Genomic DNA, 19220 nt, shown 5'->3' on the forward strand with positions numbered 1-19220 from the left:
GGTTAGACTCCAGACTAGAAAACAGTCATTAAACCAAATCCTAACTAGCAATTATTGTCAGCACTTCTATTCCTGTTGTTGTTTGTAATAATCACACTAATACTGAGTTGTTTACACTGTTACCCATCAATTTAATGTAGTGCTGTAGTTTCTCACTGTGACCACTGGAGGGCAGTGAAAATTTAGGATTTTCAATACAAACCTTCATTCTTCTGACGTTAAACCAGACACAAACACTACTAGACTCTCACTTCCGGTCAAATTTGTCAAAATAAGACATTTAAAAAAAAAAAAATTCTGTCCACCACAAGTAAATGTAGGTGGACAAAACTTTCACAAAATGAATATGTCAGATTGTAATACATGGTGGTGTTGTTTGATAATAAAGTGCAGACTATATAATAGATGCAGATATAAATAACATCTATAATAACTATGAATACATTTATTGATGCCGTTTAGAATAAGAATTATATAATTAATAATTATAACTAGCACCATCTGTATTATTCCCAATGATAAGGAACATACAGGAACTGTTTGTCTGTTATCTCCAGAGCAGAAAACAAACAAGTCACTAGAATTACTTCAGTTATTTTTGTGTTAATACGGTTTGATGTTGAGGATCATACATTGAGGAGTAGGCTACATATACAGTTTAGTAATACGCAGACCTCTGTTCTTCATCTGTAATAGACCACAAATGTCTATGGCCATCCAATCAGATCCAGTTAGAGCTCGCAGCCTTCCTGCAGCAAAAAAAACAAACAGCTTGTTATATCTTAATTTATTATCATTCTGTCATTCTCCATATCTTCCTGTCCACAGCGATGACTCCATTTGCTCAAGCATCATTTCCTCTAGGAGCTGCTCTGGGAAAAGCATGGTGCTTGTCAGCTCTGGTGTCCTGACTCGCTCACAGTATGATTAATGCTCTAATCTTGATGAACCTTCCATTTAATACATCAGTTTCCAGTCAGTCAAACCAGGACGGATCATCCTTTTCATGGGGGCACTTTGGTGAATTCACTTACAGCAGAGACAACACAGTGCCATAAACAGTGTTTTATGTTGTTATGTTTCTTCTTGGAGGTTTACTTTATTTTTACATTGATGTTAACATGTCCTGAGGAACAAACAAATCTCTCTTGGTGTTTGTTGATGAAAATGTGACAAACAACACCAGTGAACTGGCAGACTGGGGTGGTGGTTTCCATATTTCAAAAGGGGGGCCGGAGGGTGTTCTCCAGTTATTGGGGTATCGCGCTGCTCAGCCTCCCTGAGAAAGCTTGTTCCAGGGAGCTGGAAAGGAGACTCTGACTGACTATCGAAACCCAGATCCAGGAAGAGCAATGCGGACTCCGACCTGACCTCTTTACCCTTGCAAGGTTAAAAACGCCTGCAAATGTTTAGAAAAACAGTTGAACTGTGCTGATACTCTGACCTTTTAGCAATAGGAAAGAGATGCGTTTGTCACTCGATTGTCACTCTCTCTCACACACACATTAGGCTAGGTATTTGGCTCAATTATCCTCTGTTTATATTAAAGGAGGCAGTGGGGAGAATCCCCGGGGGAGAATCCAAGTTTAGTCTTTGTTGCAGCTGTCACAGCTTCACCTAAACGGCTCCATAAGTCAGCAAACACACAGGACACACACAGCGTCCACATCAGACAACATTATGTACAAGCTCCAGGTTTTTCAGGCTTATGACCAAACAAATTGGAGTCAAAGCTCTGCAGTCTCTAACTGCTCAATTTAGCTGATTGTTGATGTAAACAACGTATAAAGCATTACCTACAACCAATATCAAAGTTGCAACCAACAATCTCTGACATCTATAGAGGATGTGATCACTACTACTAATACTGACAGCTCTAAAACCAATGATCTTTATTTATATTGAATTTTTTTCATGTCTTGTGTTAAAAGAAAAGCATGAACAGGCTCTCAACCACATACTTTGGACCTGGTTTAATTGCTACTGACACACTGACGCACTCCCTGCTGCACCTCTCCTTCCATTTTCACCAAAATATCAAATGGGCGTAGGTGAGAAAGAAAACTGTGTGAGGAAAATGCCACTGAAAGCTCCAGCGTGCATCATGCTATGATGTTCACTGATACTCTGTGAACAAATGAATAATAGATAATGACAGTTTATAGTCTTAAAGCCATCATCACTGGACCACTCTAAAATCTGTAACTGTAACCTGCTATTATATGAGGTTTGTAGTGCTGCACGCACTTTTCACTGCATCTTTCCAAATTTCTTCCTCCAAAAACAGATATTGAGACTGTGAGGGTGGTCTAGTGATACTGAATGACATTAAGGCATGAGCAAAGAGAGAGAAGATAGCTGTACATGTTCTTTGGATTGCAAATACATCTTACTTTCAATATGTTGTGACACACTAAGTGGCAGCATGCGTATATCTCAGGTTTTTTCTTCTGGAGCAACTGTCTCGTATACATTATTGAAATGGACAGAGGCATCCTGCCTCACCCCCTTGTAGAGGGAGAAAACACACTGTATGGTGGAGAAGGGCACAGCTCTCAGCTTTAATTAACCACACAGGGCAACCCACTCCTCCTTCTCTTCCTTCTTATCCTCTCACTGCTCTTCGCTCCTCTTTGCTCAGTCATCTGCAGCTAAAACACTCTGTGAACTGCAAGGAAAAGAATCCATGTTTTCTGACTTTCATTTGAATTACAAAAACAATACACAGGATTGTGTGTTGTTATTAAATGGCAAGTGTCAATTGATTGAGCTGCTCAAGGCTGTGGACCGTGCATGATAATAACAGTAATTAATACTGACTCAGCCTTAAATGTCTGCACACAAAGATTAGTCTTCATTCATGTGAAGTTAATTCTAAAATCATATACATTTCTGTGTCTACACTCAACTACAACTTACTATTCCCTTTAATTTTATAGTAATAACCTCATCAATAATGAGTCTTAGTGGATATTCAGTCTTTATTTACTGTCTTGTGTTACTTATTTTCTCATGTTTCAGCACATTAGTAGATGTTCAATGAAAGTAATTGATGTGCAATTAGGAGTTGCAAAACATCTACAAATATTCAAGAGGTTTTTATTTTGAAAATTTCAAGTGACAGTGACATACTGTTCAGTCACAACAATCCCACAGTGTCATCAAACTCCTGACACTCTTTGCTATTTGCTGTACAGTAGTAAAACATTAAACATTGCAGCTTTGTGTGGGTTTCAGGCTATTTATGTGGATTTCATTAAAAGCATGACTCTGTCCACTAGTTTCAACAGCTGTCCCCTGTAGAATCAGAACTGTCTCGTTGTGGCCGCTGTGGCATCTGTGAGAGCTTTTGGATAACACTTTATAAGACAGCCCACAATTTACAGTGTAATTTTATTGTACAAATCATGCACCAATAAAATGCTTAACAGTTACTACTGGTACTGAAATGTGGTCACAGTGGAATAAAATAAGACCATGGGGAACAAGAGAGTAACAGTATTTTTTGTAAGCAATATAGTTACCTATGGAGGACACAGTTGGGTAACAAAAGTAAAAAAAAAATTCCCAAAAGGCTTTTGCAAAAAGTCTAGACACATACAGAATTTATATAACACATAGTACATATCATATAGTACATGTTAATTTATACTCCAGTGAGAATTTGGATTAACCATTGATGTGAGGATCAGTCCAAAAGTCATTATAATCACTATACAAAAATGGATAAATCAGAACATATATAAAGTTAACAAGAAGCATTTCAACATTTTTCCCTAAGTCTGGTGTCAGATCAGAAAACAGTTCATTTTTGAAACTGTGATCTGTCATGGTTCATATTAGTGTTGGTAACATAACCTAACATAACTTTTAAAATGTGCCCTCTTTGAATACAGAATTTCACTTTTACAATTCACTTGATGCTCTTCAGGCTTCAGCGACTCACAACACCTCTTTCACCTCCGCCAAAATAAATGCTTAAATTCTTTTCCTCACTGTCACCACACAAACTGACCTGTAGTTTATTTACTGAGACGAATACTCGCCCTCCTCCTTGTGTGTCTCAGTGACTTCACATGGATCTCACTGACTTCACAGTGTCAACAAACACATCGTATGTGTCATATAATAAAAGTCAGTGTTGTCAGTATCCTGTCTGATAAATGTTTTCCCAGAGAGCACTAGAATATGAATGAGAGGTTGTGTCCCTCGCTCAGTATTATGTTACTTTTAAAATGAGTCAGGCTGATTTCCTAGAATTGATACTGAACACGGAGAATGCATTGTATGAAAATGAACAGCTGATAACAGCTTCCCTAAATAATCAAATCAGTATTTACGATTGTCTCATAATGTGTTAAAGTGAGGAAACATCACGAGGTACCGAGAATAGTTTTCAAACTGATATCCTTGTGCTGCTTTTATTTTAAAACCACCGTTCACTTCTAGGTTTGTTTATTTACTGCTTGCACTCTTTACAGATAATTTATGTGCTAGCTTCATAGTAGAGAGAGAGAGTAAGTCCCTCACCTCATAAAAATAAACACAACACCACATTTGCAAAACATTGCATCAGCATTGTCTTTTTCATGAGAATGAATCTCATTAAAACTGCACATACATCATAAATCACACATTTCATGGTTTTTAAAGAATATCTTGCATGATAATTATGACAGGGAATGATACAGTTTGCATGTGTGTGTGCGCTGAATGGTCATAGTGTCCACTCGAGACAGATAAAACTGCTGATATGGAGGAGTATGTGGTTTATGCAGTAATCGACTCGCAAGATTATGTTTCACAAAAGTGACAATGGATACATTATGGGTTAAAATTAACCGACTTAACTGAAAATAGGGAAGACATTTTAGCAGTGGGGATTTTTGGCTTTTACCATGCCACAGAGGCAAATAAGTCTGTCACTCATTTTGTGTCACTAGTCATTTCATTGACTTTCCATCAATAAATGTTATCAGTCTCATCAAACTGGGCTCTTGGACCTCTGGGCTTGTGCTCAATGGGGAAATCACTGAACTGCAGTATGCGTTCTTTAGTACTAAAATAGAGAAATTAATTTACCCATTTCTGCCATCAACTAACAAGCTGTACATTGTATTTCCATGAGCAAAACATTTGTTTGTACTTAAACGGACTCACTTTGGACGAAAGTGCTGCTTTTGTCATGCTTGCAGGCCATACAGTTATCTACTCATTTTTTAATGTTGTTTTGATGTTAAATCTGCAGGAAGAGCACTGCGGATGTTGACTTGCCTTCAGCAGCAAATGAGGACCTTAGTTTGATTTTTGAACTGATACATAAAGTAGGGAGGAATGTGGGTTTAAAATAATTATTTTCCAGAAATAAATCACTCAAACCCTGGGAGACTCTCGATGACCTGCAAGGAGAGGGTCACATAAAGGATGGGAGTAGCCGAGCTACTGCTATTGCTAGCAGGCTAATCTTAAAGCATGTTTACTGTTTGATTATGATTATTGGATGTTCCAATAATATCTGAATGATCACACTGACTGTTGGTTTGTCAGTGATGTTTGTATGAGACTTTATTTGACTTAATAGAGTCAGTTATTTGAATTGTATTAATTTTCCAGGAACAGTTATTATTGTGTACCTCGTCATCTCTTACCTTCTCCTACAGTACAAATAAACCAGCAAGCAAGGCTAATAAAAACTAGCCCCACTGTGTTGTCTCTAAACCGCAGAACGTTTTTGCCTTTATTGTGATGGAGACATTTAGAGAGAGACCTGGCCTGATCATTAGCAGAGCAGAATTGTGCCGTAGTGTAACTGTTTTCTCTTTTAGTATTATAAATGAATGAGATGGGTAAATCAGTGCCATTTCCACCCATATATAGAAACACCTAGGTTTGTCTTACATACAATGGGAGTCAACAAGGAAAATGTAAAACAAGTGGATGTATGTGTGTTTATGTGTATGTAGGTACTGCATTCATTAGTTCATTCACTAAAAAAAACGTTAACGTGTATGTTACCCTTTCATGGCTGATTTTTCTCAGAATTGCCTCAGAGTCACAGAACAGTTCTACAGCAATGTGCTCTTTCCTCTGTTTGATAATAATACTGGTTCTTTCACTTGACATTGAGGTCGATGGAACAAAAGACGCATGACCGCAAACGCCAAGGTAACCAGAAGCTGCAGAAGGCACATGGTGTGTTTCTACCCCCACACCCTGCCACAAAAACAGGTTGTCAGTAAACACACTTGGAATAAGGGCTAAGAAAGAAAATACAGAAGCTGCTATAGAGAGAAATGAAGGAAGACATTAAGGCGACTGGAAAAGGACCACTGGAAAAGAGAGACCATAGCAGTAGAAGAAGAAAACCTGCAGGGGAGAAGAAAATATTAATCTTTATAGAAACTTGGATTAAATTAATTTGTATTGGTGGTATATTTGTATTGGTTTAAATTAATGTATTATAACCTTCAATGCAACAATGGACTCTGTTATATTACCAAATTACGCTAATGGCACCAAATGTGTAGTCAAAAATGTGTAGTTGGCCCAAGGCATACATTAGATTTACTATAGCTGCTTAAGGCCCTTTGGCCACAAAGAACCCTCAGAAAAGCTATTCAGTGCTCATGTTTTGTCATCTCAACCCTCCTAAGCTCTCCATGTGGTCAGAAAAAAAGTGATGACAACTCTGTGGGGGATTGCAATATGTGTGACACACAATTTTCCTCGACACACAATGATCTGATAGTATAATGGTTATGTTAGTTGAGAGAAAAAGCCGGCAAGCTGATGTGGATGTGGATCCCGTAATGGCTGTTACAGGCGGCTATTCTCTGTGTTTGAACAGGAAAGTTGCAGGTGGTTAGCGCAGATTGCTCCGATATACATTGTTTTGCACAGCGGTGGAGGTGGCGAGTGAAAAGTCAGCATGACCCATAGGAGCATCTAGCATTATGGGAAATACACCTGGCTGAAATGTACCACATGTTCCCATTTTGATTCTTCATTTTGGGTTTGTAGCTCGCACATTTGCTGCTTGGTTGAATCTTACTGCTCTCATCAACCTAAGTTGATTATAGCTTTAAAAGTGAAAGCTTTTAAAGGCGTTTTTGACCTTTTGTGTGGCTGTGGAACAACGTGTCGATGAGTGAGTCGTTACTTGTTTGTCGTGCTCGTGCGGCGATTATGAAATACACCTTTACACATGTTCCTGCATGTTACATCCTTCTAGTGAAGCTTGTCACTCGTAGTTGAAAAGGAGCAGCAGGTGTCATGGAGACTGCATGCACTCATCTACATCTTCCCCAGGCCAGCAGTTAGCAGTGACAAGAGCAGCAGTTCCTGAGCATACAGGCTGTCCAGATGTGCCAAATTCAGGAAACATGGGAACTACTTCTATTGCTCTAATGATAAAGCAGTAAGAGGAATACTTATGTAGTGTGAGTATAACAGGAATATAGTTTAAATATACTTAGTCATTTCACAGTTTAATCAAGATGTGATTTAATGAGATCGATGGAAATGGCAACAAGAAATCAGCATTCAGCAATGAGGTTTTTTTTCTTCCAGATGTAAAGTGATAATAAGTCTATGGACAAAGATTTACACCATGTACTGGCCTTGACATCGTTACCAATTCACAGAGTGTCCAACGCTTTAATGATGCAGAAGATGTAGATTGAATTGCTCCTCCTTTAAAAAGCATCCAGTACCAACAAATTGTTTACCCCCTGATTATTATGCCTGTGAAAGCACACTTCACTTATTATAGTAGCTGTTCATTTTTGGTTACACTGGGCAATAATGACAGTGGAGGTTTTGTATTTAAGTCAACTTTTGTTTGGAAAAAAATTTATTTTCTTTTGCTTAATTTGAACTGTATTTGTCATTTTGCACATTTGCACATTAAACATTTAACTCATCTTGCAATAATATACATTTAGGATGAGCAATGAGGGGTAACTTTGCTTAGGGTCCATGACAGGCTTTGGGCAGCCCTGCTGCAGATTGATTTATTAATCATTTTTTTCTCCTTTGTCTTATTTCTTGTCTATTTCTAGTTTTCAGTTGGATGTTTTTTTTTTACTGTGTGTCTTCCATATGTGAATGCTCAGCAAGTTCAAAGTTGGTAACTTTCTTAAAATAAGGTATATATGCTGTATGCTCATTTGTGTTATATATTTAGTGATAAATGACACTCTCCCAGTCAGACTTCATTGTTAACACAGACTAAATCGACAGACTGCATTCTTTGCAAAAATAAATTCTTGTAGTTCAGCCTTGCCTCATATGAGACCTCAGTATGTCTCATTTAGCCAAATCAAGTGGTGTCTGTGTGTAGGTTAGATGTTGTTGCTTTGTCTTTCCAGCGAAACTATAAGTTACTGCCAGGATGTATCTCTCTGCTGTGTCTTAGCAAAGAAACATTGTCTGATACTAGCTCTGGTGAAACTTTAGAATGCATTTTTGTGGATTTTGTGGATTTTCTTCCCCATCTTTGAAAGTGTAGTTTCATTAGCAAAAGATCATTTAATAACCACTAAGAAGATGAGATTACAGTGGCCAAAATCCCATTGACCAATATGGCAATGCATAAATATAGACTTCAAAGAATCCAAATCTATCCTTTAAGGCTGCAATAACAATAATTTTCTTTAGTGATAAATTTGCAGATTATTTTGTCAGTTCATTTTGTTTATACATTTCCCAGTTTCCCAGAGCTCAAGTTGACGTCTTCAAATGTCTCGTTTTAATTTATTTAATTTACAGTCATATAAAACTGAAAAATCAGCAAATCCTTCCATTTAAGGCATTGGATGGAACAATTGTTCAATTATAAAAATTGTTTCCAAATAATTTTCTGTTGATTGACAAATCGATTAATTGACTTATTGTTTCAACACTACTATCGTTTAAACAACGTGCACTCCACACTGGTTGTATATGGTTACATTTATTAAAGTAACAGTGAAAGTGTTGCTAGAACTTTAATCTGCGGAAAAACAAACAAACAAAAACCCACCACTAACAACAAATAAAAAGTCAGCTCACAGGGAAACGTTGAACTGTCTCACTAAACTTTGCTGCCATCAGCTTTTCTGATTTTTTTTTTTATGTAAATGTTTTATTTCTGTGGCAAACCTATGTTCCAGAGCCATAACACAGAATACAGCCAAATACTTATTTAACTTCATTTACAAAAATCAGAAAAATGAAACTAAATTGGTTTATGTTGAGAGACATTAACATTCAAGTGTAAAGCTGCCACTTTCCTGTTTCGACTGGAAATAATGATAAAGTGCTTCAGTCTGAAACATAAACCTGTCATAACATTTATAGATCACAGCGACAATAAACATCAACTGTCTGTTCATGAGATAAATGTAGGATACACATAAAAGAGCTTTGTTTCATGCAGGCACATGTCAGCAGCCTACATTGTACTGTGTTGGATTAATGCAAGGCGAGCATGCATAACAGAATCGATCGTTTATTATATTCATAATAACATAACCATGTTAGCATTTTTATTGTGTGTAAGGATGTCATGGAACTCAAAACCCCATATTCAACATTACCCATCATATTAAAAGTCACATTGTTTACAATTAAGAATAAATCCTGCGTCTGCTGTAAGGTGTCCATGTTTCCACAGCTCCATCTTACAGGGTAGCTTTTCAAATGAACTCAAACTCACCAAACATTGTTAACATGGTCATTGTGTGACTCAAGTTACAACTATGGAGATGTTACAGTGTTGTCCAGCAGCTTCCAAATGATCTTGGTATCACATGTCAAAGCTCACAGTGCAGCAGCTAAACAGCGAGTACGGATATGATAAAGTATGCTGCTGAGGTTGGACAATGATATGCTCTGTCACTCCACCAAGTTATCCACTCCAGCAGATGTTCTTTTAGCAGGGTGATATAAAATCCACTAGAGGACAATACTTGGCTGTGCTATTTCAAGGCATTTTTCACAGCTTTGTAACATTAAGGTAAAAATCTCACAGAAAGCCCAATAAAAGCAAACAACTCATAACTGACATATAATCATGACCATCAAAAATATTTCAACCAGCTTTACAGTTATCACTCTGGTTATATGAGTTCAAATCAAATACTGTAAATTCTCAAATTAAAAAAGAACAACAGCTGAGATTAAAATGAAATAATAGCTGGGGTCGTACCTGGCGTGAATAAAAACACAATGTTTAATTACGGTCTGCTAGAAGAAAAAAAATCACTGATCAAGTTGAAATCACCACTACTATGATGTGTACTACTCTGAGTCTTAAAAACTAGTACGACTTTTTGGGAAATATGCTTGATTTCTTTCTAGCAGAGACTTAGATGAGAAGATTGATACCACTCCTGTTAAAGTCGAAATGAAACAGAAGTTCTTAACTTCAGTAATGTGACGTATCTGCAAGCTACTCAGGAGTTAACTTCTAAAGAATACTAAAAAGTTATTTTTTGTTCACATTTGTAATATATAATGAGCAATAGATGAATAACCAACACAGGGACACTTGATTAAAGCTTGGAAATGTATTTTTCATCTCATTGTTTATTTAGCTATAAGGCTACTGCCAGAAGACAATTAGCTTAGCTTAGCATAATGAGTGGAAACAGGGGTATAGCACTAACCTCTGTCCATCGCAAATAAAATCCTCCTACCTAGAGCTAAATAATGGACACATTATAGCTCTACAACAATTTGCCATTTTAAAGGGGTTATGTGTCAGACTATTTTTTGGCTGCGAGTAGTTGTCAGGAAACCAGCATGGATTCCAGAAATTTACTGGGCAAAGCCAAGAAAGACTTTTAGCCTATCCTTTGTCTTTCTTATCACTTCAACATATGAGATATAGATCTTAATTATCCAGCTTTGAAGGTTATTGCTGCACAAAGCTGGGCTAGTTTTTCCCACGTTTCCAGTTTTAACTTAGCTAACCTCCTGCTGGTTGTAGCCTTATATATAGCAGGCGGACATGAATGTAATATCAGTCTTCTCATCTAATTCATCAACAGAATGATTATAATACTATTTATCAAAACATTAAACTGTTGCTTTAACAGAAATATTGTTCTCACTCCCCAGTTAATTCTGGCCATTTGTTGTTTAGTTATCTTGCACTCAACTCAATACCTCCTGCACAGACGTCTCTTAGTGCTATGAAATTTGCATTATAGTGAATTTCTCAAGGCAAACAGGTAAACATATAGGAAGTTTTGAATATATAGTAACAGCAGCATACCAAAAGCAGATCAGAACACAATGATTCTTACTAAAACGCGATCAAATAAAGAAAAAAGAAAAAAGGATTCAGAAACCAAAAATACTTATCTCTAGTACTACACTGCAATAAAAGCCTGTTTTTCTCTAGAGCTATATGAGAATTTACAGTATTTAAAACTCTCATGACTATATTCATAGTGTGCTGAGATCATGCATCATTACAGAAACAAATGCTAATGTACATTGCAGTCAACTGTGTAACAGTACAAAGACATAAAGTAGCCTACAACCAAAAATGCAGAGCTCTGATAATGAGTACTGTAAGTAGTTTTCTCTCCAGCATTACTCCTCTGATCCTCTCCAGAAATGTCCCAATCAGAGAGGGAGGATCAGTAATAAAGACAGGACATACCAATCAATAAAAGGTCCCGGGGTAAATTGTTCAAATTCCATATGGTAGCTTGTGCACTGGTACATGGTGGGTTATAGCGATCACTGGCCATTCACTGTTTTTTTTGAAGCCAAAGGCTCACTGTCAAGGTTCCCAACAACCTCCATCTGCAGAGACTGGTGAGACAATGCCACATAGGTTACACAGGGATTAAGGAGACAGACATAATGAGAAACAGTAGGCTATCATTGATGTTCTTAACAACAGAAAACGTTGACTTGAGCTGCTGATTTCTTCAATTTTCAGTGAAGAAAACCCTGAAAATGTTAATGTTGAGGGATATAACCTGGGGTTCAGTTCTTTCCCGTCTGTTATCTAATGTGGGCTTCATCACTGGAGGTCACATTTTCACACTGAAGAAAAGAATTGCTCTGACAATGGGGGCTGCTGATGGCACTTGAGCACATATGCAGTGAAGATTTTTTTAAGGTATGGTGCTGAAGTATAAATTTAACTATGAAACACGTTACCTGGAATGACTTTTAGAATTTCAGTGAAAATGCAGAATTATTATGTCATCCTCTGTTTACACATTTCTTTTTTAAGTTGCATCTTTAAAATATCACCCTCTGGGTTCAGGACTGGGTTGGGACAAAAATTGTGTCAATTATCTGGCCCGGGCTTAATGCACTTACTCTGGGTCGGGCTCAATTCAAAATTTTATAGTATATAGTATACCTGCTGGAAAATGTCTGTCTTACATTCTTTCTGATTTCTGAATGAGAAAATAGGATTGTGGTTTACCTTGGGTGCAGTCTGTCTACCTCCCATCTGGTCAATAGTGCCAACACCATTTGGTTTGTGGAAGCAGAGCACCTTCTGGAAGCTCTGCCTGAAGTTGTCAGAGAGGAAGCCATATAGGATTGGATTGGCGCAGGAGTTGACATAGGTAAGGATGACCAGGAAGAAGTAGACTGCAGCGGTGGTTTTGCTTTCAGGGATGATATAAATCAGATTGACAATGTTGGCAATGAAGAAGGGCAGCCAACAAAGTACAAACACCAACACGATGATCACCACCATGCGTGTCACCTTACGCTCCGACTTCCGCCGCTTAGTCAGGCCTGCACGAGCACCTGCTGACCTCACCTGAAAATGACATAGTTGATTGAAAAGGCTTTATGAGATTAAGCCAAACTTCACAAGAAATTTCAAAAATGGAGATAGACACCAATAAAAGCCATAGGACAAGTTTATCTGCCCATTTACCTTGATGACAATGAGCAGGTAGCAGAGGCTGATGACAACGAGGGGACCAAAGAAACCCAGAATGGATGTGTAGAGGATGAAGACAATGGACCACAAATTATGTGGATCAGGCCAGGTTATGTTGCAGGTGTTGAACTCCTCCTGTACATGTGAGTAGATGGTGACCGGCAGCACAATCAGGAAGGACACAACCCACACCATGCCATTGAAAACCTTGGCCACCTTGGGCTTCCGCCATTTGGCACTGCGAATAGGATAAACCACAGCCAGGTAGCGATCAATGCTCATCACTGTCAGGCAAAAGGTGGAGGAGAACTGGCTCATGGCGTCAGCAGTCATGCACACCTTGCAGAAGAAATCCCCATATGGCCAGTAGGAAAGCACACTATTTGTGCCAAGGAAGGGAATTCCCAGGATGTAGATTTCATCCGCCAAGACTAAGTTGAGGATGTACATGTTTGTTACCGTCTTCATCTTGGCGTAGCGGACCACCACATAGATGACCAGCGTGTTACCCAGAAAACCAATGATGAAGACGATGGTGTAGATGACTGCGGTGACCACACTGAAGGGCATTGGCGCGGGCGGGTCTGAGTACATAGTGGTAGTGGAGCTGGGGTAGGGCTCTGAGGAAGACATGGTGAAATTCTCTGATACTGACGTCCAGTTGTAGCCGTCCATGTTGCTGATGTCCATTTGGATTACAGTAGGAAATAGCTCATGAGAGAAAAGACAGACATGTACAATTATTATATATTCTATTATATATAAAAAAGAAAAAAGTTTTGTATTTTGGGTGTTCCAAGGTTCTCTGGATTTCTGCTTAAGAGAATTAAAGTCTACCCTTTGCACCATACACACTCTCAACAACACATCCGTAGGTGCTCTCTGGGCAAGATGCCCATATTTACCAGGAGAGATGAGAAACTTTCCACTGAATTGCCTGGAGTCAAGTGCCAAGCAGCCCACACCTTTTAAGAGCCAGAGTGCAACAGTGACAAATATACATGATGTTAACATTAACGCTGTTGAAGGGGGGTTTTTGGGCCAAACAAATTTTGCAACAGGTAACAATTTTTGGATATCAATTTTCTGCTGGGATTCAAATTGATTCACAATAGGAAGTTATTCTCGTCACTTGTCTCCCAAACTGGACACGTGTGTGGTAAAACAAGAGAGCAGAATCCCGTGGAAAGAAAGGCTGCACGACATAAAGCTCCATCCCACTGTGCATCATGATTCAACAGGAGTTAAGAGGGTGACTTTACCGATTGACAGTACAGATGTCTGCTCTGACTTTGCTCATGTTCATTCATGCAAATCCTTCCAAGAACTTGGAAAAACGGCTAATTTTAGCTCAAGCTGAAAAAATGTCAACTTCAGTAAAATGCCTCTGGATCTGTCTCCTTTTGCAAATCATTTCTCTCCATACCTTTTACTGTAATGTGACTGCAAATAGCATCAATCACATTTGCTTTGTTTTTGATGGCCAGTGTTTGGAGAATGTTTTACTCTTGATCTTAATGAGGGCAGTCGACTAAACATTTTTGTTTTTCACTTTATTTTATTCACCTGTAAGAGGTTTAATTGTCTGTTTGTTGTAAGTGGATGAAACTGTGAACCTTGTTTCATGTTTAGTATGGAACCTCAAGATTGTGTAAGTATCCCAAATAAACATAAATGTATTATACTAGGCATTAACAGATGGGAGCATTGACGAACTGCCTTCCCACAATCTAAAAATTAAGTCATCAATTGAGAGAATGGCCTTTACATGTCCTCACCTGGTGCCTTGCGGGTGACCTAAAATAATAATAATCTTACAACTGCCATCTGTCAGACGTTGCAACCCGAGGCTGTGAAAATGTGTTGCAAAAATAAATGGTGTGACGTGCAGACTCACTGAGCCGCGCTCCAAAACACGGGAGTGACTCGCAGCCCGCAGCGTGTTGTTGAGAAAACAAACACCCAAAGCCCCCTGTCCCCTTCAGACTGCGTCGCGCTTGACATTTTTGTCCAACCAAACTATTATAGCTGTAGCCCACAGTCATAAGAGCCATTTGAATGGTTCACGTGCCTGGCTCATTACATCTGAGGTTAATAAATCTGACATTTTTTCCAAATAATTTAATATAATTGACTAAAATAAACCATGGTAAAAATATATTTCACGGCCATATCTTTCTCTAAAAAAACAAGAGTTTAAATGTCATTTCACACACACATTTTTCTTGTAAATGCTGTGACCTTCGTTGATGGGATACAACCTACCTGTGCGCTCCTGTGCGCCTTGTCCTCTCCACTATCCTGTGGCGTGATGCGCGTCTCCTGCACTATTCATGCGGTTGTGGAAACGTGCGCTTTCTCTGAAGTTAAAATCAACTGTCTCACGCCTTCCCCACGTCGCTAGTAAGAGAAACCACCTCACACTTGACTTCTCATCTTGAGGCATTGTCTTGATGTCAGCACGCTCAAATCTCCACAGTAACAGGCGCAAAGACTAACATCTTTAGTTTTCCTCACAGTTCACCTCTGAAGTAAATCCTGTTGCACGGTGGAATGCGTTCCTCAGCTGCAGACAAGTCACCCACAGTGTCATGTAATGTCTGCGTGCACCTTTTATGTGGCGAACATCACCCCGCCTTTATGCGTGAACGTCCCACCCACTGGTGGCTGTAACCACCTCATAGCCAAAACCAGGTTTTGGTGTAAAAGCTTACACCTTTTCTTTTCTTTTCCTGCACAGTGGAGACACGAATAGCTAGCTTTCCAGTCAAAGGGATCCTAACTTTTTTTCTCTGCTGTGGGTGTGCGAGACACAGAAAGACAGAGAGAGGAAATGGAGCAATGCCCAGATCCAGCCTGGGGAATAAATCACCTTGATGGTGGCCAGAGGCACCTGAGAAGGAGGGAGAGAAATTAGGGTGAAATGGAAAAACAGTGGCAAGAGGATGAGATTGCACGCTGAGGGAGAGATTTGATGGTAATTGCCTGGGAAAGCTGCCTACTTTTAAGCCATTAGCGTCATGTTGTTGTCATCCAGGTCAGTGCAGCGTTAACAACAGCCTCACATACAGACACACTCACACATACGAAACAAATGCCCCACTTGTGCCTGTTTATGGACAGTCTAGGGAACAGGTACAGGAGATGTGTGTGTGTGTGTGTGTTTGTGTATTTGCCTGTCTGTCTGTGTACATGTATACAGTATGTACTCTGCTTCTGCATTTTCCATCAGTCTAAAGCATCAAAGGATAAGGGACAGCGCAAAGGGACAGCGGATAAGGGACAGCGCAAAGTTGATGACGTCTTATGGGCCCCGTTTGACCGGTCCTAACCAGACCAAATGGGCAGACTTATGAGTATGTAAGTAAACACTTTCACACACACTCCAACACACACACACACACACACACACACACACACACACACACACACACACACACAAACACACACACACACACATACACAGCTGTGTATAGAGGCTAGCCCTGCGGGGACAGTAGTGTGTAGAGGTACTCAGCATGCCAAGATAATGATATGGCTCATTTACACTGTGTTTTCTCCAGTGCGGGTACAATGACTGTGTCAACAAACACACTTTCTAACCACACCAAATTTTCAACCCATTTGTCAATAATTGTAAAAATATTAAATCTCTTTAGGAAACATGAAGAGGTCAACAAAGGCTGTTGGCATTAAAGAAAATGTTCCACACATTAAGGTGTTAAACTGGACTAAAAGGCACAGTAAGCAGAAGAGAGCTATTGAATTACACTCAGCTGCAAGTTTATTAAAGGGGACACCGCCACTGATTTGGCATCAGTAGTTTACAGGACTTGATGAGTAGTGATGCATGTGGGAGAAAAGTTGCATGAAGTCTTGTGCCTGCCACAGGGAGCTGTGTGAAGTCTGATGACAGACGCAGTCTAATACACCTGCCACCCACTAAATCCTGTTTTTAGTCCACTCTCACTGATATAAAATTGGTGGAGATGATTCAAAACATAACTCTGGTATTATATTACTTAGTACCTCAGTATTGAACTGTATTAAGTGTATCAGATAAACTGCAGAACAACAGGCAACTTATTGCACAAGAATATTTGATAATCCACGGACCTGCCACAGTTCAGTCAAGATGCCACAAGATGCAGGATACAGCAGCTCATGCTCTAGTTCCAATTTTTTTTTGTGTCTGCCAGGTTGTCCTTAAATGCCCTTTGTCTTGTATTGCTCATTTCATATTCTGTTAGTGTGTTTATTACATTTGCTACTGTGATCTAATTTCCTCGCATAGATTAGTCTCATCCAAACTAATCTAAAGAATAAAGCACTCCACCATGTTCAACCTGATATATTGCTATGGACGGGAATGTAATAACTCCATCAGCTGAATAAACACATACTGCAGGAACACACATGCAGCTTCTACAATGCATATGTGGTTGTACACAGAGAATATATGATACAGTGCATGCCTAATACCCTGTATCTTCAGGCTCTATTACTTTGTTTGTAATTCTGTATTGCAAAATCTTGGAAAACTATTATTCTCCTTTGCATTTCATGATTTTGTTATTGTTTTAATTTTGGTTTCAGTATCCTATCTGCCAGCTTTTCAAATATTTCTGAGAGAATCAGACAGCAACGACTTCTTTTTTCTCTAGACAGCCCTGTTCTTTCTCCCCGCTCTCTATCTCTCTCTTGCTTGGATGAGTCATTCTGGCTTCAAGCGGTTTGCATGCATCTCCTGCATTTCTATATCAAGTCTCCTCTCTGTGGGCACGTGCGCTGAGATCATATCAGAGTGGTGTCAGTCACCGATTTCGTCCGGTAATAGGTAACAGGAATGCAACTTATATGTGTGTGGTGGTTGTGGCCCAGAGGAGCGCTCAACCAAGCTGAATCAATACACCTCTGATCATCAAGAAGATACAGAAAAGTGTATTATGTGTGTGTGTGTGTGTGTGTGTGTGTGGAGGGGAGGGTTGATTGAAAGAGAAAGAAAAAAGAAAGAAATTAATGAGTTGAAGTCCAAAGTGGCGACTCAGTGGCTGACGCTGTGTGTTGAAGTCAGAAGATAAAATAATCTTAAAAGTGGTCACGGACAGAATATTAACAATCAATCAGTCTGTCTGTTTGTGTGTGTGTGTGTGTGTGTGTGTGTTTCCTAATTCAACTTAGCCGGGTTTACAGTAAACTGTGCTTGGGTTAGTCTCCACACAGACATCAGATGGAGCTATTGACTGTGCTGGACTTTACACGCAGGGAGGCACTGTGGGGTCCAGACCATCTGTTGCAGCACTCCTTGTTCTTCATGTAGCTGAAGATAGTTCTTTATGACTCTAGCTGTATGAATTTGATAAGATGCCACCCTGAGTGTGTTGTATGATGGATAAGAATCGTAAGTGTCTAAAACTTTAGAAGTACTGTATTTCTTTCTCCAGTGTAAGTCCCCCACTATTCCCATCACCCTGCACACTGTTGGTTCCTTTTTCCCCTATGGGCAAATCAGAGGAGTTAATTAAGGAAGACTGAGGCTATATTTTATTGTCAAAGTAAACCAATTTGACAATCATAATTAACACAATCTTTTAGAGTGGTTACTGGATGAATGAACCACAGATTTTCCAAAAAAAACCAAACATTATGTAACCCTGTTAAGAATCCTGACTCATAAAATAAATAATGAATAATTTATGGGTTAAAAAAGTTCATATTGGATTAAAACTGTTATTAAAAGTGTATTAAAATGTGAAATGAATAATTCATAAAGTTTAAAATAGTTTGATAGAAGAGTAAGGTGTAATAAATAAGATTAAAATGACACAAATGTACTAAATGTTAAATATTTCATTTTATTTTGAGGTAATTCACGGGGAGATAGGAAGTACAGATTGAGAAGAACTGTGATCTAGGTCATTTGTTTGGTTAAGGTGTGATTGACAGGTTGAGACCGGAAGTGTGAGCATGTGTTTTTTGGGGAAAACTTGAGAGGAAAAAAAAAAGCGGGACGACGACACGACAAGGCACAACGGACGCGCATGGCCGCGAGTGTGAAAGTCTACAGAGATAACAGTTAAGTGTAGTTTCGGTGTCCAAGAGACTGTCTGCTCGACTCTCGGAACCAGGACATAGAAGCTACTGCTATTTAGTGTACAGCTTGAGAAGTTTCAGCTCGGAACTCCTGTCGAAGCTGCACTGTTATTAGCTTAGCCCAGCTACTGAGCTAACTCGTAGTGTGTTGTTAGCATTCGCTATCAAAGCGAACGGACTTAGCCGTGAGGAGCTAAACCAGCTTCTGCTATCGGCTGTG

General features: G+C 39.1%; 1 protein-coding gene across 1 annotated transcript; it reads right to left on the reverse strand.

The window, feature by feature from the left end:
• Positions 1–9474: 9474 nt before the first annotated feature.
• On the reverse strand, positions 9475–15490 carry LOC111645814 (somatostatin receptor type 5-like). The gene is made up of 4 exons (XM_023395123.2): positions 15173–15490; positions 12902–13618; positions 12437–12781; positions 9475–11808 (listed from the first exon to the last, which is right to left on the reverse strand). The coding sequence occupies exons 2-4, from the start codon at positions 13595–13597 to the stop codon at positions 11734–11736; spliced, it is 1116 nt and encodes a 371-aa protein (XP_023250891.1). The 5' UTR covers positions 13598–13618; positions 15173–15490; the 3' UTR covers positions 9475–11733.
• Positions 15491–19220: the final 3730 nt, after the last annotated feature.

The sequence above is a fragment of the Seriola lalandi genome, unplaced genomic scaffold (genome assembly GCF_002814215.2).
Source record: "Seriola lalandi dorsalis isolate HSWRI2012SDOR001 ecotype SW California unplaced genomic scaffold, Sedor1 jcf7180002054958, whole genome shotgun sequence".
In the NCBI taxonomy this organism is placed as follows: domain Eukaryota; kingdom Metazoa; phylum Chordata; class Actinopteri; order Carangiformes; family Carangidae; genus Seriola; species Seriola lalandi.